General features: G+C 45.6%; 1 protein-coding gene and 1 pseudogene across 1 annotated transcript in view; both read left to right on the top strand.

The window, feature by feature from the left end:
* Nucleotides 1–23,039, top strand: part of LOC139240786 (zinc finger protein 420-like) — a gene marked incomplete at its 5' end in the record, with an annotated part of 77,186 nt that extends 54,147 nt beyond the window's left edge. The window contains 4 exons of the mRNA XM_070869262.1: nt 105–228; nt 4,817–4,887; nt 9,167–9,344; nt 22,092–23,039. Of these exons, the coding sequence (XP_070725363.1) occupies nt 105–228; nt 4,817–4,887; nt 9,167–9,344; nt 22,092–22,633 (915 nt within the window). The remainder of the gene's footprint in view (nt 1–104; nt 229–4,816; nt 4,888–9,166; nt 9,345–22,091) is intronic.
* A 1,279-nt stretch (nt 23,040–24,318) lies between these two features.
* The window catches only part of LOC139240827 (guanylate-binding protein 1-like), a 71,713-nt pseudogene continuing 69,709 nt past the window's right edge, over nt 24,319–26,322 (top strand).

Below are 26,322 nucleotides of genomic sequence, written 5' to 3'. Positions count from 1 at the left end.
GATCTGACAGAGTAGCTAATCCAATATTTGTAGAACTGTAGATAGTGAAGCTGACTTATTTTAATGCCTAGATGTATCAGGAATCACATTCATTTGTTTTTCAGATGACAGACATGTTTAAAGACATTGCCATTCATTTTTCCAAAGATGAATGGGCAGAGCTATGTGAATGGGAAAAGATCCGCCATAAGAATATGAAGCGGAACTATGAAGCCATGCTTGCAATAGGTTTGTACAAAATCATTTTTTTTCATCCTTTCTACATTTTCCCTTCCTCTCCTGAAACCTTTGGTATATACTGCCATACATTGCTTCCAATATTACACTCAAGTGGATATTCTCATATGAGGTCAGACATTTGGGCTGGATTTCCCATTTCACCACCTGACACACATTAGGAATGCATATCAGGAAATTCAGTATCCTTCGCCTGTGATACTCGGAAGATTAAATGAATAGCTGTGAAGTTACAGGCTGAGGTTCAGAATTTCCCAATATGCGCTGCTTGTGAGGGTCGGGAGTGCTAAAGCAAAAAATCCTGTCTGAGTGTTAGTAGGCGTGCGATGTGGACAGCGGAGCTGGTCCTGAACCTGCCTTCATCTGTTCGCATGTGTATTTTTCAGCAGAAAAACTGGATAGTGAGCAAGAGTGAAATTGTTGACCGATATTTTTACCTCTTGCTAACTTGAATGAGACCACTTACAACATTTATGTTGTCACTGTGGCTGAGATGAGCTAACTGCACAGACCAGTCATCGGACATGGGTCTTTCTGGTCTTTATGATCCTGTTCCATTGTTAGATAGTACATTGGACCAAATAAGCTATTTGGAGCGTGTGTGTCACCACGCTCTCTCCCGTCTGTTAAAGGGGAGAGATTCAATCGTTTTTTAACTTTGGCCACTGGGCCACGAGGAAGGGTTCTCCACCGGACCAGTGGCCTGACACCCAAGAGGGGGCGCCAGGCTTGCCCGTTGGTTGAAACCAGGCCAGTATTTTACCAGCCGATTGGCAAATCGGACAGCAAAAATCTTCCATTGCGGCTGTGGCATTGGCCCCTCCATTTAAGGGCAGCCGCACTGCTCACAAAAACCTGTTGGGAGCACCGTGCGGCGGGGAATCACTGGATCGAGCTGAAAATGGATAGGTAAGTATCTGATTTTAATTGGGAGGCTCATCTACTTGGGCAGAATGGGGTCCAGGAAAAAAAAACCCGACCTGAATTTTGATTGGGGCGGCCTGTTGACCCCAAAGCAGCAGACATTCGATTTTTTAGGAATGGCCATCGCAAACAATCATTAACAGGTCTCTGAGACTCTGAATTTCGGACCCTGGATCTACAACTCAATGCTCCCATACACAAAGGGAAGGATTGACCTGGTTAGGGTAATGATAGCATAGCGGTTCTGTTACTGGAGCAGTAATCGAGAGGCCTGGACTAATGATTCAGAGACTTGATTTCAAATCACACATTGGTAGCTGTGGAATTTAAATTCAGTTAATTAAATAAATCTGGATTAAAAAGATAGTGTCAGTAACAATGACCATGAATCTGCCGGATTGTCATAAACACCCATCTGGTTCATTAATGTCCTTCAGGGAAGGAAATCTGCCGTCCTTACCTGGTCTGGCCGATATGTGATTCCAGACCCACAGCAACGTGGTTGACTCTTAACTGCCCTCTGAAATGGCGGCTCACCCCCACCTTCTGAAGGGCAAAACATGTGGGCCTTGTCAGCGACACCCACATCCCGTCAATGAAAAAAAAAAAGTTTGCTCTATGTAGTGGCATCATATTAACAAATATGATGTGATTGTGATAACAGAGACGTGGCTCCAGGATGATCAGGGCTGGGAACTCAACATCCAGGGGTATTCAACATTCAGGAAGGATAGAATAAAAAGAAAAGGAGGTGGGGTAGCATTGCTGGTTAAGGAGGAGATTAATGCAATAGTTAGGAAGGACATTAGCTTGGATGATGTGGAATCTATATGGGTAGAGCTGCAGAACACCAAAGGGCAAAAAACGTTAGTAGGAGTTGTGTACAGACCTCCAAACAGTCGTAGTGATGTTGGGGAGGGCATCAAACAGGAAATTAGGGGTGCATGCAATAAAGGTGCAGCAGTTATAATGGGTGACTTTAATATGCACATAGATTGGGCTAACCAAACTGGAAGCAATACGGTGGAGGAGGATTTCCTGGAGTGCATAAGGGATGGTTTTCTAGACCAATATGTCGAGGAACCAACTCGGGGGGAGGCCATCTTGGACTGGGTGTTGTGTAATGAGAGAGGATTAATTAGCAATCTCGTTGTGCGAGGCCCCTTGGGGAAGAGTGACCATAATATGGTGGAATTCTGCATTAGGATGGAGAATGAAACAGTTAATTCAGAGACCATGGTCCAGAACTTAAAAAAGGGTAACTTTGAAGGTATGAGGCGTGAATTGGCTAGGATAGATTGGCGAATGATAATTAAGGGGTTGACTGTGGATGGGCAATGGCAGACATTTAGAGACCGCATGGATGAACTACAACAATTGTACATTCCTGTCTGACGTAAAAATAAAAAAGGGAAGGTGGCTCAACCGTGGCTATCAAGGGAAATCAGGGATAGTATTAAAGCCAAGGAAGTGGCATACAAATTGGCCAGAAATAGCAGCGAACCCGGGGACTGGGAGAAATTTAGAACTCAGCAGAGGAGGACAAAGGGTTTGATTAGGGCAGGGAAAATGGAGTACGAGAAGAAGCTTGCAGGGAACATTAAGACGGATTGCAAAAGTTTCTATAGATATGTAAAGAGAAAAAGGTTAGTAAAGACAAACGTAGGTCCCCTGCAGTCAGAATCAGGGGAAGTCATAACGGGGAACAAAGAAATGGCGGACCAATTGAACAAGTACTTTGGTTCGGTATTCACTAAGGAGGACACAAACAACCTTCCGGATATAAAAGGGGTCAGAGGGTCTAGTAAGGAGGAGGAACTGAGGGAAATCCTTATTAGTCGGGAAATTGTGTTGGGGAAATTGATGGGATTGAAGGCCGATAAATCCCCAGGGCCTGATGGACTGCATCCCAGAGTACTTAAGGAGGTGGCCTTGGAAATAGCGGATGCATTGACAGTCATTTTCCAACATTCCATTGACTCTGGATCAGTTCCTATCGAGTGGAGGGTAGCCAATGTAACCCCACTTTTTAAAAAAGGAGGGAGAGAGAATTTCGGGAATTATAGACCAGTCAGCCTGACATCGGTGGTGGGTAAAATGATGGAATCAATTATTAAGGATGTCGTAGCAGCGCATTTGGAAAGAGGTGACATGATAGGTCCAAGTCAGCATGTATTTGTGAAAGGGAAATCATGCTTGACAAATCTTCTTTTTTTTGAGGATGTTTCCAGCAGAGTGGACAAGGGAGAACCAGTTGATGTGGTATATTTGGACTTTCAAAAGGCTTTCGACAAAGTCCCACACAAGAGATTTTAATGTGAAAAGTTAAAGCACATGGGATTGGGGGTAGTGTGCTGACATGGATTGAGAAATGGTTGTCAGACAGGATGCAAAGAGTAGGAGTAAATGGGGACTTTTCAGAATGGCAGGCAGTGACTAGTGGGGTACCGCAAGGTTCTGTGCTGGGGCCCCAGCTGTTTACACTGTACATTAATGATTTTGACGAGGGGATTAAATGTAGTATCTCCAAATTTGCAGATGACACTAAGTTGGGTGGCAGTGTGAGCTGCGAGGAGGATGCTATGAGGCTGCAGAGCGACTTGGATAGGTTAGGTGAGTGGGCAAATGCGTGACAGATGAAGTATAATGTGGATAAATGTGAGATTATCCACTTTGGTGGTAAAAACAGAGAGACAGACTTGCAACGAGACCTGGGTGTCATGGTACATCAGTCATTGAAGGTTGGCATGCAGGTACAGCAGGCGGTTAAGAAAGCAAATGGCATGTTGGCCTTCATAGCGAGGGGATTTGAGTACAGGGGCAGGGAGGTGTTGCTACAGTTGTACAGGGCCTTGGTGAGGCCACACCTGGAGTATTGTGTACAGTTTTGGTCTCCTAACCTGAGGAAGGACATTCTTGCTATTGAGGGAGTGCAGCGAAGATTCACCAGACTGATTCCCGGGATGGCAGGACTGACCTATCAAGAAGGAATGGATCAACTGGGCTTGTATTCACTGGAGTTCAGAAGAATGAGAGGGGACCTCATAGAAACGTTTAAAATTCTGATGGGTTTAGACAGGTTAGATGCAGGAAGAATGTTCCTAATGTTGGGGAAGTCCAGAACCAGGGGACACAGTATAAGGATAAGGGATAAGCCATTTAGGACCGAGATGAAGAGAAACTTCTTCACCCAGAGAGTGGTGAACCTGTGGAATTCTCTACCACAGAAAGTTGTTGAGGCCGATTCACTAAATATATTCAAAAAGGAGTTAGATGAAATCCTTACTACTAGGGTGATCAAGGGGTATGGCGAGAAAGCAGGAATGGGGTACTGAAGTTGCATGTACTGCCATGAACTCATTGAATGGCGGTGCAGGCTAGAAGGGCCGAATGGCCTACTCCTGCACCTATTTTCTATGTTTCTATCATAAGCACATTGATGTTCAATGTATTTACAATATCATTGTACAAAGTGACACTGTTACTGGAGTTAGCAAAAACAGAGTTATTGTGTTAAACCAACAGCATAATGTGTTGATTCTTCTTTCGCCTGGAATACGCGAGATATTTTTAGAATTGTCATTCTGTTAACATAATAAATAAACTCAATTCTGAGATTATCTAAATAGGCACTGACTTATTACTTTTTTTTAAGCGGTGAGAATGCTTAAGCCTTCCTTGAAGAATGAAGGTGCCAAGAAGCCTAAGAAAGAGAATACCAGAAAGGTAATTCAGTGTGAATAGAAACTATTAGACTAATATGTCGAGATGGAAACAAACTGGTAGATATTCTCATCATCATAGGCAGTCCCTCGAAGTCAAGGAAGACTTGCTTCCACTCTAAAGGTGAGTTCTCAGGTGACTGTCCAGTCCAATACGGAATTACTGTCTCTGTCACAGGTGGGACAGTCAGTCGTTGAAGTAAAGGGTGGGTGGGGAGTCTGGTTTGCCACACGCTCCTTCCGCTGCCTGCACTTGTTTTCTGCATGCTCTCTGCGACGAGACTCGAGGTGCTCAGCACCCTCCCAGATGCTCTTATTCCACTTCGGGCGGTCTTGGGCCAGGGATTCACAGGTTTCGGTGGGGATGTTACACTTTATCAAGGAGGCTTTGAGGGTGTCCCTAAAATGTTTCCTCTGCCCACCTAGGGCTCATCTGCTGTGTAGGAGTTCCGAATAGAGCGCTTGCTTTGGGAATCTCGTGCCGGGCATGTGGATGGTGGGGCCCACCCAATGGAGCTGGTCGAGTGTGGTCAGTGCTTCGATGCTGGGGATGTTGGTCTGATGGAGAACACTGACATTGATGCATCTATCTTCCCAGTGGATTTGCAGGATCTTGTGGAAGCAGCCTGGTGATATTTCTCCAGCCCTTTGAGGTGTCAACTGCACATGGTCCACATCTCTGAGGATGGGTATCACTTCAGCCCTGTAGACCTTAAGCCTGGTGCCAGATTTGAGGTCCTGGTCTTTGAACACTCGCTTCCTCAGGCGACCGAAGGCTGCACTGGCACACTGGAGGCGGTGTTGGACCTCGTTGTCTATGTCTGACCTTGCTGATAGTCGGTTTCCGAGGTATGGAAAATGGTCCACGTTGTGCAAGGTCACACCATCGATTTTGATGACCGAGGGGCAGTGCTGTGTGGTAGGGTCAGGTTGGTGGAGGACCTTTCTCTCATGGATGTTTAGTGTAAGGCCCATGCTTTCGTGCGCCTCGGTGGAGCTGTTGGCAATGGCTTGGAGTTCAGCCTCTGAATGTGCGCAGACGCAAGCGTCGTCTGCTTACTGTAGTCCGATGACAGAGGATGGGACGACCTTGGATCTAGCCTGGAGGCGACCAAGGTTGAACAGGTTCCCATTGGTTCCATAGTTTAGTTTCACTCCAGCGGGGAGCTTGTTGAGCATGAGATGGATTATTGCAGCAAGGAAGATCGAGAAGAGCGTTGGCACGATGACGCAGCCCTGCTTGACCCTGGTCCGGACATTAATTGGGTTTGTGGTGGATCCATTGATCAGGATCACAGCTAGCATGTTGTCCTGGAGCAGGAGGACGATGGTGACAAACTTTTGGGGGCAGCCGAAACTGAGGAGGATGCGCCATGTGACGCTGATGTGATGCCACGCTGCCATTTTCATCATCTTCACTGAAGCAATCTCCCTCTCTTAACCTCGCACAGCTAAACATGTGTTCAGCAGCAGGAAGGAACCCCCACCAGCAATATTTAAAAGCATCATCAACAATTTACAGGTAACTAGCTTTTTGATTTCTACTGCCTGGTGTAAGTTTGTAGAACTGTTTGGAGCATTTTTCAAAGTTGTTGAGTTGCAATTGGAGAAAGCCTTGCTTCTGAAATCAAGGGTGCTGGTCAGACCACTTTCTCCCAGTCATGGGTGCTGTAGTTGTCATCCCCCTGACACATGACAGTGAGATGGAGCAGAGGCAGCGAAGAAGAGAACAAGCTGCTCACAGAGGGAGAGCTCTCAGCAGGTGGCTGTACCCAGCGAGGGCCTTCCGACTGAAATTCTCTTCCCTCAACCTGAGCCAGGAGCAGTGTCAATTGCATCTGCAGTTTATGAAGGAGATTCTCACAGAACTCTTCCACCTCTTACAACCAGAGCTGCAGCCTCACTCCAGGGCAAGGACAGTGCTACCAGTGGATGTGCAGGTGACCATGGCCCTCACTTTTAGTGTCAGGAACCTCCCAGGCTTGAGCAGGTGACAGCTGTAACATGTCACAGTTCGCTGTCCACTGCTGCATAAGAGAGGTGACAGAAGCTCTTAATGGCAGGAAAGGGGACTTCATTGTCTTAAACATAGAAACATAGAAAATAGGTGCAGGAGTAGGCCATTCGGCCCTTTGAGCCTGCACCGCCATTCGATAAGATCATTGCTGATCATTCCCTCAGTACCCCTTTCCTGCTTTCTCTCCATAGCCCTTGATCCCCTTAGCCGTAAGGGCCATATCTAACTCCCTCTTGAATATATCCAATGAACTGGCATCAACAACTCTCTGCGGTAGGGAATTCCATAGTTTAATAACTCTCTGACCAGAGAGAAGCAGACGGAGTGTGCATGTGACTTTGCCACAAGAGTGGATTTCCCCATGGCACAGGGTGCCATCGACTGCATGCACGTAGCTTTGTGGGCACCGTATATAATTGCTGAGCAATATAGGAGCAAGAGTAGGCCATTGAGCCCCTCAACACTATTCCTCCATTCAATGAGACCTTGGCTGATCCATGACCTGTCTCCGTATACCAGCCTTTTGGCCCCTATCCCTTAATACTTTTAACTAACAAAATACCAGCAAACTCGAATGCAAAATTAACAACTGATCTAGCATCAATAGCCCTTTGCGGAAGAGAACTCCAAACTTCTACCACCCTTTGTGTGTCGAAGTCTTTCCTAATTTCACTTCTGAAAGGTCTGGCTCTAATTTTTAGACTATGCACCCCAGTCCCAGAATCCTAGTTTCTCTCTATCTACCCGATCTATTCCCTTAATACCTTGAAAATATCGATCATATCACCCCTTAACCTTCTAAATTCTGGGGAATAAAACCCTAATTTGTGTAATCTCTCCTTGCAACTTAACCCTTGAAGTCCGGATATCATTCTGGTAAACCTACACTGCACTGCTTCCAAGGCCAATATATCCTTCCTAAGGTGTGATGTCCAGAACTGCTCACAGCAATCCAGATATGATTTAACCAGGGTTCTGTATAGCTGCAGCGTAACTTCTACCCCCTTGGAATTCTAGTCCTCGAGATAAAGGCCAGCATTCCATTTGCCTTTTTAATTATTTTCTGTAACTGTTCATGACAAATTAATAATGTATTTACCTGAACTCCCAAGTCTCTATCAACCTCCACTGTTTTTAAGAAAATAAGATCAGAGAACTCAACACAGAAGTCCAGTATCAAACATGGAAACTTTCTAAAACTGGTTACTCAGTACTACACTGGGGAGTGACTGCTTTTCTCCAATGGATAGTCGAGTAGCTTTGTTTCAGAAATACGCTGCAAGAACGTATGGAGATAAACATTAGACAAGGGGCAGAAATTGGAAACGCCTCTTTTGAGGTACTTTTAACGCCTAGAAAAAGTTTGTGTCTCTCGCCCAGAAATTCGACAGAATCATTCCAGAGCTGACAGGGCGATAAATCAGCCGTTGCACACCAGAGCTGGGAGGCCGATAACGAAAGTTTGGACCGTACATCTTGCAGACCCAATGCGCAAGCGCAGAACTGCAAATCAGATCCTGGGAAAAGCCGATCCCGAAAGGCACGGCACAGTAATGCACCCATTAAAATTTTCATAATTACTTAGTTTCAACCTCTACCATTATGTTTATCAGCTGCTGCAAACTACAAGCCTCATGCACCGTGCTCTGTGTAAACTTTGCACTGACTGTGTCTTCTGAGGGAAGCGCAGATAGATTTTTAACCAATAAGGGAATTACGAGGAGCGGGCGGGTAAGTGGAGCTGAGTCCACGGCCAGATCAGCCATGATCTTGTTGAATGGCGGAGCAGGCTTGAGGGGCTAGATGGCCTACTCCTGTTCCTAATTCTTATGTTCTTATGTTCATCTGTTTAAGTAGCCACCAGTTAACGACTCTGTGAGCCTGTACCGACTGTTTTTCCAGACATTGTTATTGCCGGGCACTCAGTGACTGAATTTACTGATTGGGGTGCAAGCATGCACGTTGTACCAAGAATATGTCATGATCGGAGTGATCGTCAGCAGGCAGGCACTAATGATTTGTGCCCCCGGAGAGCATCGAATGAATTTTACGTCGGGGCACTAAAAGCTGCGCACCCAGACGCTAAACTCTAACGCTCGCATTAACACCCCCTTTGGCCACTAACTGAGGCTATAGATAACCGAAAATCCAGCCCAGATACATTACCTTGTGCATAATCCCTTTGGTAACACAGTCAGTCTTGAGGCGGCTATTCTCTAATTCAGGAGCTGTGAGGTAAAGTTTTACATCACATTCTCCATTTCAGAACCAAAAAGCCCGATCGCAGATGGCGCCTCATTCAGAAGAGAATAAAGATGAAGGTTTCAGGGGCTTCACTGAGGACACTGCCTCAGCTATGGAAGAGACATTTTCAGTTAAAAAGATCAATAGAGAAACTCGTACCTTGGTTTGTGAAAGTGAAGCTCGTAGTGAATCCAATAAAGGTATTTGCCCCAGAATAAAAGATTTCAGTAAATTATTTTTATTTTGAATAATTGGGGGTGTTTTAATGAGGAAGAGATGCTCTATGTTGATAACATGATTAATACAGTAGTCATTAAAATCATATTAACACAATGTCTTGCATTATTATGTAAATAACTTCAGCATCTCCTGTTCAACAAAAAACAAACCTTACATGCAAGAATATTACAATTAATTGATTGAATTTTTGTTCATGATCTTTTCAATTTATTCCACAGTTTTCTGCACTGGAAAGATTTTGGGTTCAGCAAATGAAGAAACAACCAAAGAGACTGAAAACAGAAGATACAGTTTAAGAAATAGAGAGAGAAAAGTTGACACTGAAGAAAGGGAACTTTGTGACGATGATTACCTGTGTATGTGCAAAGTAACCTATCCATTTCCTCAGGGCAGGAATAATATATCAGGTGTTTTGTGAGATGACACAGGGTCTTGGTAGGCCAGGGGATTGGTGGAGCAATACAGCATGTCAGAGTGGTGGGACAGGAGTGCAGGCCTGTGTTTGCCCACAAACAGGCACCGATAGCTTTTCCTTATTGAAAAAGAACAATCACAAATATGATCCCAAACTATTGATGATAATTCTGGAATGTTGTAATAAAATAGAATAGGATGTTCAGTAATAATCAACTCTTGGCCCCTGATTATAGGGAATAGCAACTCCTTGTCTAAAGTTGTGAAGCATCCTATGCCAGCCTACAGCAGGACCTGGACAACATCCAAGCTCGGGCTGACAAGCGGCAGCCAACATTCAAACTTATGAAATGCAAGCAATGACCATCTCCAAAGAATTAACAATACAGCCAGAATTAAGTTGGGAAGCAGCATAGTTCTGAAGGCGTGTGGAAAGATTTGAATGATATAACTGAAAGGTCAAATTTGAGAAGTGGCAGTGTCCCCAAGAGATATTTGCCTGATGGTTTAGAGGGACTTTGCTAACTGGATATGCAGCTTGAAATTCATTCAAAGAATGAGGAAGCTAAAGCTAAAGGAAATAATTCAGCCTCCTTGTGAAAAATTCCCTTCCTGCCCACTCCTAATCTTATCTGGTGTGGCACAGCTTGGCGATATTGTTGCCAGTTTTTGCATTGCTCTTGTTAATTGAGGGCAGTACTGCCTTCTTGGAGTAAAGAACCGAATATGTCACTCAGAACAAGCCCCTGTATACAACAGAGTGAGGGAAGATCTGACTGGCACTCGTGGGTGTAATTTTCATAGAGGGAAGATGCCCCAATTGTTTTCCTCAGCTGATAGATCACAGATATATTGTACCTGTATGAGCAGACTAAATTGCAATCAAAAAATGAGGAAGTTCATATCTACGATAGAGAATCTATCCTTCCTCAGTATTCGACCCCTTCACTTCAATGATCACTGAACAATGAACTGAGACACTGATCCATCTTTAATTTGTATTTTATGTTAGTTTGTGAAGATTGCGAGACATTTTTTATTGAGGAATGCCCTGTGCATGGTCCTCCAGTGTTCATAAAGGACACGATGGTCGAATCCAGTCAGCCAGACAGAGCATGTTTAACTATTCCGGACGGTCTCAGCATAGCGACCTCAAAAATTCGAAAAGCTGGTCTTGGTGTTTGGAATGAAGGGCAGGTTATTCCCAAAGGCATGCACTTTGGACCCTGTGAAGGAGTAGTATCAAATGAAGAAGCAGTGGATATGCATGGGCGGTAAGTGACCATCAAGGTCCCTATTTTATAAAATCAAAGTTGTACCTATTGGAATTTATTTTCAATAAATTATCCAAGGTTCCCATTCCTTGTTGCTACTCAGTGAGTCCTATTGGTAAGTCGCCAGCGAGTGAAGATAGAATTAGTCTTTGCTGTGATGCTTCTTGTGTTCAACAAGCCTGCCAACACATGGAAATATTCACAAATGAAGATTGGATTACTGGGTGTGTTTATTTTAGGGTTGGGAGCAGCCATGGAACTACCCAAACATGAATCACCACCATCAGGAAGGGAGAAAGCAAACATGTCTCTATCTGACTGAAACCCACTAAACACCCCCACAGGGGAAACAGTTGCAATTCACCCCACTGAGACCAAAGGTGTATCAAAGTTAACAGCACCTTCCCCAGGGCTGATAGTGTCAGTGCTGAGAGAAAAATCACACTCACCACAGAGACAAAAATCTCTTCAAGCTGCTCTGTCCAAACTCTGTGGCAGTGAAATTCAGAGCTCTAGTGCTGGTCATTAAGATCGGTTTATGCTGAACAAATGGCCGCTGCCTCGCTTCCGCTGGGTCCTGCAGGTGCCGCCATTTTCAGGAGGTCGGTAGTGCTGCCATTTTGGGAAGGTCAGTAGTGCTGCCATTGACTGTGCTCGCTCCAGATATTTAGATGAGGCAGATCGTGATGTCAGTGAGTGAGGAACGCTGATTTGACGAATATCTGACATTGTCGACGTTGCCGCTCCATTTTGTGCCCTCGCCCCATCACGACCAGCTGACCATGTGTTCAGCAGCAGGACGGAGCGCCAGCAGCGATATTTAAAGATCATCAACAACTTGCAGCTGGCTTGCTGTTTGATTGTCCTGGCTCTGTCACTGTGTCTGCAACTGTTTGGAGCTTTCTACAGTTATTTAAAGTTGTTGAGGTGACGGGCAGTGTTGCTGCAAGTGGAGAACACCTTGCTTCTCATTTAAAGGCTTCTGCTCACACCACTTGCTCCCAGTCATGGGGTCTCTACTTGCAGTCCCCCTGATGACCAAGTATGACGGAAATGGAGCAGAGGCAGCAAAGAAGAGGACAAGGTGCTCTCAGAGGGAGGGGCAGGAGAGCTCTCAGCAAGAGGCCTTACCCACTTAGGGTCATGCAAGAGCACTTCTCCTACCTGTGCTTAGGCAGGAGCAGAGTATTAGGAGGCTTGGCTTCACCGAGGAAGTGGTCACAGAACTCTGCCGCCTCCTGCAACCGAACCTGCAGCCTCAGAAAATCTCCTTGCTGTTTCTCTTGGCTGTTCGGCCATGGCTTTCTCCACAATGACAATGAGGTGTCTCTGCAACAAAGCACTTCCCCCTTTATTAGTGCAGAGAGCCAAGCCCAAACTTCATTGGTCAGCAGACAACACATGATACTGGCCCCCCTGTTCAGGGCTAAGCCAATCAGCAGCATGTTTAGCCCTGAGATAAGTGCTACAATCTTTATAATGAGACAGCATGAATTTTACAGGCTGTCTGCACTACTTTGAACAGGTGCAGGCACATCACGCTTCGCTCTGCCATCTCCCATTTTCAGGCCAAATCCAATTTCTCGGCCTATGTCAATTGCATTCTTACATTGATTCCCCACTCGTGTGTTTGAGGAACAGAGACTCTTGGTAATGGATGGCCTTGTAGCTGTTATCATTTTAATCCAATGACTTTGAACTGGAGCCAAGGTCAACGAAGAATGAGTCTACATTCCAGTCCCTTGTACTTTGTTCATAGTCTGATTGATCCAGTCCCGCTGTCTAATTCAGGTATTCTCCTATTAAAGCCATTCCAGGAGATTCCCAGAGCCTGCTGTCATTGTATTTATGGACAGAGGAGAGTCAGGCGACCTTAACCAACTCTCATCATTCCTTGTTTCAGAATGCATTGAACAGTATTTGCCAAATACAAATCTGGGGCGCTGTGACAATACAGTAATTCAGGGACCTTTCCCGACTGTACACTGATTCCAAAAAATTTTCAGCTCCATTCTATTTTTATAGTTCCTGTGCCACAACATTTCAGTCCAAGCCATTTTGCTGATCAGAGCACCCTGATGCAAAGGTATAATCACAGAAAACAGGTAAGGGGATGGTCAGTTAATACTAAAAGAAGTAGAGCGCAACTGTACAACAATCATATAATACTTGTTAAGGCTGATCACAGGCAAAAATAAAGATAAAGTTGCTTTTAAAATTTTTATTAATTCAGTCTTTATCAAAAAACCTTTCTCCAGATCAGTAAATCCAACAAGGATTTTGAATACATTGATGCAAAGGATGAATCAACATCAAATTGGATGAGGTGAGGCAAGACTGATAGCATACTGTGAGGATCACAAGACAGTAACAGATGAGGAAGATAATTTCTCCCATTTAATTTGATCATCCAGGATAATATCCGCCCAACATCCAGTCAGCCTCTCATTCTGGGTGGTGTGGCCGGGAAACCGAGTACAACATTTTAAATCAGCTCTCGGTGTTAAATTCAGCTGGATCTGGGAAACCTGTATTTCTGGGTCTCTGCACCTCCCCCAGTCCCCATCACACCCTCCCCCTGCTCCCTCCCTGGAAATATCGGTGACATTGGGCCGTAAATTGCATCCTCTCCGGGGGTGTGTACGATGTGCACATGCGGCTGAAGAGGCCCCGCATGATCCGGGTTTAGGAACGTGAAGCTCATTCACCAAAAGCCCACACTTGCAATCTGTGAAAGTTTCTGTTGACAGATCGCACGAAACCTGGGGGAGGGTCTTCACGGGTGGCGAGTTGGGCTATTTGCCCACCTCCTGCCCAGCAACTGTCCTTAAAATTCTTACGCCTGGAAAAAGCAGATGTAAGGCCTTTTACCAGCATAAGAGTTTTAAAAGATAAATTTTATCACTAATGTTGATATTAAACACCTTGCCATTAAGATAAGTTTATTGCTAATCTCATTAAAATATTTTTTTTAATTCAAAAAACAATTTTTTTTCGAAAATATTGAATTCAATTTCTATTAATTTTAAATATGTGAGGTGTTTATTGTAAATTTATGTGTTGTGTTTCTATGTTTTTGGGGGTATTCTCATTGCTAGTAATGGTAGCTTGTACAAACGGAACCCACCATTACTATCAATGAGAATACTCAATTATCATTGGTGGTCCAGGCCCATGTGATCCCAGGTTGCCCATAAGCTCCAGGATTGCAAGGGCCTCTGCTCTGGGCTGCACATCTAGGCCTCGGATCGGAAGTGATCACTCCTCCTGGGCCACCAGGTGCTTAAGTTAAAAAAAATTTGGTTGGAGGCAACCGCCCACGGGAAGCCTCCGACTGCAATTTCTGGCCTATTGTCTTTTGCATCTACACTGAAGTGATTGGTCTCCGCTCTCCACAGCAAGTTGAAATTTGTCCATGGCTGGGGACATGTCCTGTCATTCCAAAACACTATGCTAATATGCTGTTCATTCAATTCAATTCAATTCAAAATCTTAACTTATTTTTGTCCACTGAAATGAAGAAAGACTTGCATTGACATCATGCCTTTCACAACTACCTGATGTCTCAAAGCACATTGCAGCCAATGAAATACTTTTGGACTGTAGTCACTGTTATAATGTGGCAATCGCAACAGCCAACTTGCACACAGCCAACTCTGCAAACAGCAATGTAATAATGATCAGAGAATCTGTTTTTGTTATGTTGATTGAGGGATAAATATTGGCCATGGCACCAGGGATAACTCCCTGCTCTTCTTCGAAATAGTGCCATGGATCTTTTATGTCCAATTAAGAGGGCAGAGAGGTTTATGTGCTCAAGTTCCTGGAATGGGAATTGATTCCACAAACTTCTGACTCAAATATTATATATTTGTTTGTTATGTTCCAGATTTGTTAACTGTGCCAGAAAGGAGGAGGAACAGAACCTTGTAGCCTTTCAGCACTGCGCCAAAATTTATGACCGGGCCTGCAAGCCTGTTCCTCCTCGGTGCTAGCTGCTGGTCTGGTATGGTGATGAATATGCCAAGGAACTCGGTATCAAAAGGACCACAATGTGCATGGCAAAACAAGAACCAAAATGTAAGGATTCTGACCAAAATACAAACTCGCCAAAGTATCATTTTTTTTTTGTTACAATCTCAAAGGTGATTGATAAAATGCCTCATAACAGACTTGTTAGCAAAATTGAAGCATGGATTCAAAAATGGCTAAGAGACAGAAAGCAGAGAGAAGTGCTGAATGCTTGTTTATCAGACTGAAGCGAAGTACACAGTGTTATCCCCCAGGGATCAGTATTAGGACCCCTGCTCTTTTTGATGTATATTAACGATCTGGGCTTGTGTATTGAGCGCATAATTTCAAAGTTTGCAGATGGCACAAAGTTTGGAAATGTAGTAAACAGTGAAGAGGATAGTAGAAATGTTCAGGAAGATGTAGATCAACAGGTGAAATGGGAAGAAACAGGGCAAAAGTTGCTGCGGAAAATTCGGTGAAGTCATGCGGCGACGGCAACAGCTTGCATGCACAGTGGGGTCAAGGACTGTTTTTATGAGGAGAGGGTGATGACGGCAGAATTGAAGGAGAGGGGGCAGTACCTGAGGAGAGAGATCCGTCAACAATGCCGGCTAACATGGAAGCCAGAAAAGCAAGTTGGGTGGTCAGCAGTTTAGTGGGCATAGGGTCAAGGGAGCAGGAAGTGGGTCTTATGGACGAGATGAGCGTGGAGAGGTCAGGAGGGTAGATCAGAGAGAAACTGGAGAGAGATGTGAGTTCAGGGCTCGGGTAGGGAGGAACCTCAGAGGAGTTTTGTCCCGGTGGGCTGGGGAAGGAAGGGAACTGACACATGCAGCTGATTGGATGGTCTAAATCATTGCGACAAAGAAGTCCATGGGCTCCTCACACTTGTTATTAGAGGTGAGTGTGGTGGAGACAGGGGAGAGGGGTTTAACAAGATGTTTAGTAGTAAAGAGTAATAGAAAAGTTAAAGATCCTATGGCACAATCTGTGGCCTAACTAAAACCGCCTTTCTCCACCTCCATAACATTGCCCGTCTCCGCCCCTGCCTCAGCTCATCTGCTGCTAAAACCCTCATCCATACCGTTGTCACCTCACGACTTGACTACTCCAGTGCACTCCTCGCTGGACTCCCACATTCTACCCTACGTAAACTTGAGCTCATTCCAAAACTCGGCAGCCCATGTCCTAACTCGCACCAAGTCCCACTCACCCATTACTCCTGTGTTCACCGACCTACATTGGCAATATCTCGATTTCAAAATCCTCATCCTTGTTTACAAATTGATGCTTTTATTTGTACTGTAAAAATAGCCACGCTTGTCTCTGATTGGTCCCCTTGGAGGATAAGCCACACCCTGAAGTTTCTCTGGAATGTGTAACTGGGACTGCCCAGCCCAAGTTCTCACTGACTTTGCAAATTGTAACTCGATCCACTTTGGCTTCCAGAAGCCACAGAGGTTAGATCTCCCCAGAAACCACCAAGTGCCAGCTGAACTCCCTTACCCCAGCGCAAGTGTGTCCCTCCCCCAGCCAAAGTCACTTACCCCCAGTGCAAGTGCTGCCTCCCCTCCCCCCGCCTTAGATGGGGTATTGTGTGTGGATTGTTAACGGGTTTATTGGGTATGAAGTGAATAGTGACAGTGTCGTAACTTCTGGATTGGAAGGTCCTCTCTCCCCTCCGATCCCCCCGTGTCTCTTTCTTCACCCCCACCCTGTCGCTCTCGACCACTCCCTCCCCCCTCCCTCTCTTGCTCTCCCCTCCCCTTCTCCGGGCTCGCTCTCTCTCTCTCCCAGGCTCTCTCTCTCCCTCCCCCCATGCTCTCTCTCTCCCTCACCCCAGGCTCTCTCTCTCTCTCCCTCCACCCCTCCCCTCCAAGCTCTCTCTCTCTCCCCAAAGCGCGCTCTATCTATCCCCCAGGCTCTCTCTCTCTCTCTCCCTCAGACTCTCTTTCTCTCTCTCTCTCTCACTCCCCCAGGCTCTCTCTCTCATACTCTCCCCCAGTCTCTCTCTATCTCTCTCTCTCTCTCGCCAGGCTCTCTCGCTCACTCTCTCCCCCAGGCACTGTCTCCCCCAGGCTCTCTCTATCTCTCCCTCCCCGCCTACCCTCCAGGCTCTCTCTCTCCCCAAAGTGATCTTTCTCTTTTCCCCCAGGCACTCTCTCTCTCTCTCTCTCCCCTCGAGGCTCTCGCTCTATCCATCCCCCACTCACTCCACCTCCCCGCCCAGGCTCTCTCTCTCCCTCCCGCCATGCTCTCTCTCCACCCCACTCACCCCACCCCCAGGCTCTCTCTCACGCCAGCTCCGCCTTCCAGGCTCTCTCTCTCAATCCCCCTCATCCCCCAAGGCTTTCTCTCTCCCCCGTCCCCCAGTCTCTCTCTCTCCCCCCTCACCCCCAGTCTCTTACTCTTTCCCCCCCACCCCCCTTCAACCCAGGCTCTCTCTCTTGCTTTCTCTCTCTCTCCACCCCCAGGATCGCTCTCTCTCTCTCCAACCACCTCCCAGGCTTGCTCTCTCTCTCACCGCCCCCCACCCCCAGGCTCGCTCTCTCTCTCACCGCTGCCCCCCCCCCCCCCACCCCCAGACGCTCTCTCTTTCTCCCTCTCTCTCTCCTCCCACCCCACCAGGGTCTCCTTCCGGTTCGGGGCCACATGTCCGGACCTGGAACTTCCGGTTTGGGCGGGAGGCATCGGGGGCAAAGTCGTGACAGGACGCATGTGCAGAAGGACAGAAAAAAATACAGTCCAAATAGTCAATCCCTTAACAAATCCCTCCATGGCCATGCCCCTCCCTATCTCTGTAATCTCCTTCAGCCTCACAACCCCCCAAGATGCCTGCACTCCTCAAACTCTGACCAATTGAGCATCCCTGGTTATAACTGCTCAACCTTTGGTGCCCATGCCTGGGCCCCAAGCTCTGGAACTCCCTCCTATACCTCTCTGCCTCTCTTTCCTTCTTTAAGACGCTCCTTAAAACCTACTTTTTTGAACAAGTCTGCCGCAATTTCTTATGTGGCTCAGTGTCAAATGTGTTTGTTTTATCTTAACACATCCTGTGAAGCACCTTGGGACGTTTTATTATGTTAAAGCCGCTATATAGATACAAGTTGTTGTTGTTGCCCACCTGACAGAACAGACAGGGCCTCGGCTTAATGTCTCATCCAATAGACAGCACCTCCGACAGTGCAGCACTCACGCAACCTTCTGACTCAGGCGAGTGTGCTACCCACTGAGCCACAGTTGACACTGAGGAGAGACTGAGTAGATTGGGTCTGTACTCTCAGGAGTTTAGAAGAATGAGAGGTGATCTTGTTGAAACATTTCAGATTCTGAGGGGGAGTGACAGGGTAGATGCTGAGAGGCAGTTTCTCCTGGTTGGAGAGTCGAGAATTAGGGGGCACAGTCTCAGGATAAGCAGGCGACCATTTAAGACTGAGATGAGGAGGAATGTCTTCAGAGGGTTGTGAATCTTTAGAATTCTCTACCCCAAAGGGCTGTGGATGCTGAGTCATTGAGCATATTCAAGGCTGAGATAGATGTTTTAATCCAGGGGTTTCAAGTGATGTGGAGATCGGGCAGGAAAGTGGAGTTCAGATCGAAGATCAGCCATGATCTTACTGAATGGAGCAGGCTGGAGGAGCCGAATGGCCGACTCCTGCTCCTAATTCTTATGTTCTTATGTTATGTGTCGAGACCAAAGAAGCTGAGATATTTCTCCTTATAGCAGAGAAGGTTAAGGGGAGCATTATTAGAGATGTTCAAAAAATGTGTGGGTTTTAATAAGACTAGATAGAGAGAAATTGCTTCCACTGGCAGGTGTGTCACGAACATAAAAACATAGAAAATAGGTGCATGAGTAGGCTATTCGGCCCTTAGAGCCTGCACCACCATTCAATATGATCATCGCTGATCATTCACTCAGTACCCCTTTCCCGCTTTCTCTCCAAACCCCTTGATCCCCTTTAGCCATAAGGGCCACACCTAACTCCCTCTTGAATATATCCAATGAACTGGCATCAATAACGCTCTGCGGTAGAGAATTCCACAGGTTAACAACTCTCTGAGTGAAGAAGTTTCTCGTCATCTCAGTCCTAAATGGCCTACCCCTTATCCTAAGACTGTGTCCCCTGGTTCTGGACTTCCCCAACATCGGGAACATTCTTCCCGCATCTAACATGTCCCGTCCCATTATAATTTTATACGTTTCTCTGAGATTCCCTCTCATCCTTCTAAACTCCAATGTATAAAGGCCCAGTTGATCCAGTCTCTCCTCATATGTCAGTCCAGCCATCCCTGGAATCAGTCTGGTGAACCTTTGCTGCACTCCCTCAATAGCAAGAACGTCCTTCCTCAGATTAGGAGACCAAAACTGAACACAATATTCCAGGTGTGGCCTCACCAAGGAGCTATACAATTGCAGTAAGACCTCCCTGCTCCTCTACTCAAATCCTCTTGCTATGAAGGCCAACATGCCATTTGCCTTCTGCACCACCTGCTGTACCTGCATGCCAACTTTCAATGACTGATGAACCATGACAGCCAGGTCTCGTTGCACCTCCCCTTTTCCTAATCTGCTGCCATTCAGATAATATTCTGCCTTTGTGTTTTTGCCACCAAAGTGGATAACCTCACATTTATCCACATTATACTGCATCTGCCATGCATTTTCCCACTCTCCAAACCTGTCCAAATCACCCTGCAGCCTCTTAGCATCCTGCTCACAGCTCACACCGCCACCCAGTTTAGTGTCATCTGCAAACTTAGAGATATTACACTCAATTCCTTCATCCAAATCATTAATATACATTGTGAAGAGATGGGGTCCCAGCACTGAGCCCTGCGGTACTCCACTAGTTACTGCCTCCCATTCCGAAAAGGACCCGTTTATCCTGACTCTCTGCTTCCTGCCTGCCAACCAATTCTCTATCCACACCAGTACATTAGCCCTAATACCATGTACCTTGATCTTGTACACCAATCTCTTATGTGGGACCTTGTCAAAGGCCTTTTGAAAGTCCAAATACACCACATCCACTGGACACAGGGAATAGACAAAAAAGGTCATGGGAGATGAGGAACAATCTTTTTGAGTTGTTAGAATCTGCAACGGACTGCCTGACAGAGTGGTGGAAGCAGCTTCAATAGTCACTTTCAGAAGTGAATTGGATATATACTTGAAAAGGAAAAAATTTCAGGACTATGGGGAAGAGTAGGGGAGTGGGACTGATTGGATAGCTCTGCAAAGAGACAGCACAGACATGATGGTCCAAATGGCCCCCTACTGTGCTGTGTGATTCTATGATCATTGACTGACTGTGACTTTTATTTTGTAATAGGGGATAGAGAGCAATGAAAGATTCAGGTATAACTAAGTTTGTACAGGCTTTACCGGTTCCCAGTATCCCGACCTGGACAGTAGTTGAGGCGGTATCATTGCCCTGAGTACTCTTGGACTGGGAAGGGGTGAATTCAGCAAGGGATCCCTCTCCTGATCCCTCTACAGTGACTCTTTAGTGTGTCAATTATCCTCAGTCACTAGCACTGTTGTCTCTGAGACAAAGGATGATCCCACACAATAGGCACTGAGGTCAGGAACTGCTCCCTTAAATATCATCCGGCTACTTTTCAGCTTAAGAAAGAATTGCATCATATCGCCCTTTTGATGTGCTCGGGATGTCCCAAAGTTCTTTAGAGGCAATGACTTACTTTTAGAAGTGCAATCACTGTTGTTATGTGGCTAATGCAGCAGCACAGTTTGCACACAGCAAGATCCCACAAACAGCAATGAGATAAATGGTCTGGTGATGGGATTGATCTTGTCCAACTTAACAGGCAGACAAGAAAGACTTGCATTTATATAGTGCCCTTCACGACCAGCGGACATCTCAAAGCACTTTTCAGCCAATGAAGTACTTTTGGAGTGTAGTCACTGCTGTAATGTGGCAAGTCAACTTGTGCACAGCAAGCTCCCACAAACAGCAATGTGATAATGACCAGATAATCTGTTTTTGTTATGTTGATTGAGGGATAAATATTGGCCAGGACACAAGGACAAAGTTCAGCACGGTTTGAAAGATGACACCTCTGACAGTGCAGCACTCCCTCAGTGCAGCAAATGTTACAAATGTCTGAAACTTCTGTCCCTGTTGTTTCAGGCACCAGCTGTTTGTGATTCTGCCATCCCCATTTGCAACATTTAATCATTCCTGCCTTCCACCCGATCACAGACCGTCCCTTTTGTTCATTCCTCCCCTCCCCCCTTTCCCTGCCTCTGCACCTGCTTCAAACCTGTTACATCTCTGACATTTCCAGTTCTGACAAAGGGTCTCAGACCTGAAACGTTAACTGTTTCTCTCAGCACAGATGCTGCCTGGCCTGCTGAGTGTTTCCAGCATTTTCTGTTTGTGTCCCCTCCCTCATTCTCCCTTCCACACCTCAGTACTCTCATTCCTCCATTCTCTAACCTTGCTTGACTTGAGACTGCCCAATGCCAGGGAAAATAGACTACTTATTATATAGTTACTATCCATTTTATGGGTTTTATACACATAAATAGTTTTTGAATATTGATGTTATCAGAAAGCTGAATAATTGAGCATTTATAAAGATACAATGAGCATCATTGCACTGTTGGGGTCACTGGCAACTCCCAGCCAGCTCCCCTGCTCTTTTATTCAACACTTGCTGTTTAATTTTCTTTCCCCTGTTTTAACAAAGTTGATTTTCACACTGGTTTATAACAATACTGAAAAGATTATTGATGTACACCTTGTTCCTTGGAGGATTTCACAGACTGAATACATGAACCATGAAACATTAGACAGTAATCTTTAAATGGACATGCCCTATTGATGATCCCCCACCACTTCCACAGGAGGTGGCTCTAAATTCACAAAATTAACATCTTAAGAGCCCTGCTTTAATACTGAAATAATCATTTGTACTTCCAAAAGAAACTTTGAGATGTTTCAATACACTGACAATTTCTCTTTCTTCCTTCTCCAGCAGGACAACAAGTGCACCGAGATGAGTGCCATCCTTGCCCTCATTGCAATGTTGCTTTTACTTCTGCACATTTTCTCCAGAAGCACATCAGAAGACATCCTGAATCGGGTGGGCAGATGTCAGCAGGACAATCTTCTCCACCGAGCACAAAATATCTTTTGCAATGGGAAAGTGGGCAGCGATCGTTTACACAATCTGTCCAAAGCAGAGAATACAAAAAAGCAGGAGATCTTCACCTACACCAGCGGATCCACACAGGAGAGAGGCCGTATAAATGTACGGAATGTGGAAAGAGTTTCACACGGGCAGGGAGCCTCCGTAAACATCAGCGGATCCACACAGGAGAGAGGCCGTATAAATGTACGGAATGTGGAGAGAGTTTCACAGATTCAGGGAGCCTCCATAGACACCAGCGGATCCACACCGGAGAGAGGTCGTATAAATGCACTGAATGTGGAAAGAGTTTCTCACGGGCAGGGACCCTCCAGACACATCAGCGGATCCACACAGGAGAGAGGCCATATAAATGTAGAGAACGGTAACCAATTTATAATTTTACTGAGTTTGAATTTTTCTTTCTATTTGAATGGCCTTCAATAATCACTTGTTACCTCAAACGTTACTCATATTTATACTTCTTACCTTTCACTCTTTATGATAATATTTGTGTGGATTAAGATTGAATATAAGGGTACATTCCATGATTGCTCACTGCCAGTGAGGGTTGGGGATTTGGGTACGATGGTGTTGTAGTCTAATGTTTGATCCTCTCGCTCTAAAATTGTATCTTCTACTGGGATTTCAAGATGTTCCTCTGATATAAACTGCAGCAACTGCAGAATGTGTTTAATCTCCGAGAGTCTTTGTCCCACTGAGCTGTCACAGCCCCTTTATTCTGATGGTGACAGATCGCTGGGATCGACGCTGTCTTTCTGCAGTCTGGTTAGATCTGTGTTGGTAAAGTTGGCCATCACAATATATACTGTGGGCGAAATTCACCCCCGCAGGAAACGGGTCACTCCTCCCGTTTTTGTTGTCCAATGGATGCAGTGGCCCAACTTGCGAATTTCAGCTCTTTGTTGTTTTTTTCGAGTGGGGCAGAAGTCGGTCATAATGGGGTTGGAAGTGGGGGCGGGAACCGAGTCTCCGTTACTGTCAGTCATCAGTACCGGGCTGGTGACATCATCTCGCTGTGCGTCACATCTCTCTCCTTCAGTTAAAGGGGAGGGCCGCTGCGAGCTCTGCATCTTTTTGAGTTGGGTCCACTGGGCCCACCAGGGAGGGTTCCGGCCTAGTCAGTGGCCTGGTACCCGAGAGCGGGTGCAAGGCTGCCTGTTGGCGGGGCGGCCGAACCCGGGGGTACAATTGTCGGACCGATCTAGCAGTCGGCCAGGAAAAAAAATAAAATGACAGCCGTGGCCACCATTTGAAACACAGTGCACTGACAGAAAAAGCTGTCGAGGGCACTGACCGGGGGCTGGAAGACTTTCTAACCTAAATTTTGCTTCTGGGGCAGGACATTGGCATTGCGCCCTTTGATGACGCACTTAGGAGGCTTCGGCAGCAGCGGGGTGGAAGTGGAGGGAGCGGGGTGGATATGGTCACCGCCGGAAAAATCCCGAGGAGAATTTTGTGAGCGGCGTCCAATCGACCAAAAATTGGCGGCCATTTGACACCACCACATGGCCACCGCTTTCCAGCGGGCAGAGGCCTTATCGGGAGGCTGAATTTCAGACCCACTCTGGAAACAATTTTTCAGTCGCTATATTTATTAACAATGAGAATTTGTGAACATATGTTTAGTAAAATGCTGTTATTGGAGTTTTCAAACTTTATGAAAGTGACGAGAAAAGATTAAGCAGAAGCTGAGTTTGAAAATTGAAAAGTTGGATGTTTTGAAACGTGTAATTTATTGAACACAGGCTCGACAGACTGAAATGTGCTTTAGTTTGTATTATTCTGTATTGTATTTAAAATGTTTCCAGGCAAACTGATTGATCTATGTCTACATTGTCCCAGTAAAATCTGTGTTGTTGTACAGTGTTATTCGAACATTATTAAACAAGCAAATTGTGATCAGATTAATTGTCATTGAGCAGTTTATTTAACGTTAATATACTTTAGCCTCTAGCCTGTTATAGATAGCGGTCAAGGGCACAAAATTGTGCTTTGTAAGTCTGAGGCGGTGTTAAAGTGACGAGACGGTTGTGTAATACAACGGCAGGAAAGGATTTACCGTCCGAATAAACTCCGAAAGATCAATACAACTTACGGGTCTCCGATGTCATGTTAACCTAAAGTGAAAGGTGAGCGATTTAGGTCGAGCATTTGATCAGTGCCTTCAGTTAACTAAATACAACCAAATACAGGCAGCAATGGGCTTCAGTGGCCAAGCCCTGGGTCCCGGAACACCCCTCCCCAAATACAGACAGTGCTGAGTAAACGGAGGCTGCAAACATAAGAGCCCAGAAGTGTCGGATGTCACCGGCACAAAAGCGACGCTCTGACCCGAGCTCGGAGATACCCGAACATGACGGTGAGTTTTGGTGCCGAAGTAACGCTGAACAAAACTCAAAGTAAGAGCTAATGTTTCACTCGGTAACAACTGGTGTCACCTCACTCCGAGTAACACTATGGGCCGGGAGTTTGAGCAAATGACTATCGTCTGATGGATTATATATAAATATATATTATAGAGTATGATGAATAATCATTAATTACTGCACTATTTCCGACAACAAAACTCCCGTCATTTTCATCAATTGCCTCAAAGTAATCGTGCAATAAAAGTAGTGAGAGAAAGAGCGCTATGCAAATGATTGGATACACACAACAACTTGAATTTATATCGCGCCTTTAATGTAGTAAAACATCCCGTGGGGCAAAATGATAGAAGAGCTTCCCTCCCCCTTCAGACCACATTATACTGCATCTGCCATGCATTTGCCCACTCACCTAACCTGTCCAATTCACCCTGCAGCCTCTAAGCATCCTCCTCACAGCTCACACTGCCACCCAGTTTAGTGTTGTCTGCAAACTTGGAGATATTACACTCAATTCCTTCATCCAAATCATTAATGTATATTGTAAAGAGCTGGGGTCCCAGCACTGAGCCCTCCAGCACCCCACTAGTCACTGCCTGCCATTCTGAAAAGGACCCGTTTATCCCGACTCTCTGCTTCCTGTCTGCCAACCAGTTCTCTATCCACATCAGTACATTACCCCCAATACCATGTGCTTTAATTTTGCACACTAATCTCTTGTGTGGGACCTTGTCAAAGGACTTTTGAAAGTCCAAATACACCACATCCACTGGTTCTCCCTTGTCCATTCTACCAGTTACATCCTCAAAAAATTCCAGAAGATTTGTCAAGCATGATTTCCCTTTCATAAATCCATGCTGACTTGGACAGATCCTGTCACTGCTTTCCAAATGCGCCGCTCTTTCATCTTTAATAACTGATTCCAACATTTTCTCCACAACTGATGTCAGGCTAACCGGTCTATAATTAACCGTTTTCTCGCACCCTTGTGTTACATTAGCTACCCTCCAGTCCATAGGAACTGATCTAGAGTTGATAGACTGTTGGAAAATGATCACCAATGCATCCACTATTTCTAGAGCCACTTCCTTAAGTACTCTGGGATGCAGACTATCAGGCCCCGGGGATTTATCGGCCTTCAATCCCATCAATTTCCCAAACACAATTTCTCGCCTAATAAGGATATCCTTCAGTTCCTCCTTCTCTCTAGACACTTGGCCCCCTAGTGCTTTCGGAATGTTATTTGCATCTTCCTTTGTGAAGACAGAACAAAAGTATTAGTTCAACTGGTCTGCCATTTCTTTGTTCCCCATTATAAATTCACCTGAATCTGACTGCAAGGGACCTACGTTTGTGTAAGATCTCTTAATTCTCAATGAGATGCGAATTCCAGTTGTAGATTTAAAGTAACTTTATTCCAGCAGCAGCAACATAACCTTGGCAGGGTTCCAGCTCTTTGTTCTGAAGCACATGGCTGTACTTATACCTGGATCAATTTACAATAGTAAGCTCGCCTCCTTTGACCTTATTGGCTCAACCGATTCAACAGTCTGTGTTGTTAGCCCACAATTGGCTCCCAGCCTAAAGTCCTGAAATATCAAGTTGATTGATGGCAGGAATCTGTTACTGGGGTCTGTGTTTTCTCAACTTTGCAGCCTGCTTGAATTCTCTATCAATCCCCCCTTTGA

Source organism: Pristiophorus japonicus, chromosome X (genome assembly GCF_044704955.1).
Source record: "Pristiophorus japonicus isolate sPriJap1 chromosome X, sPriJap1.hap1, whole genome shotgun sequence".
Lineage (NCBI taxonomy): Eukaryota > Metazoa > Chordata > Chondrichthyes > Pristiophoridae > Pristiophorus > Pristiophorus japonicus.
Note: the sequence above shows the minus strand (reverse complement) of the source record. Positions and strands in the feature narration are given on the sequence as shown.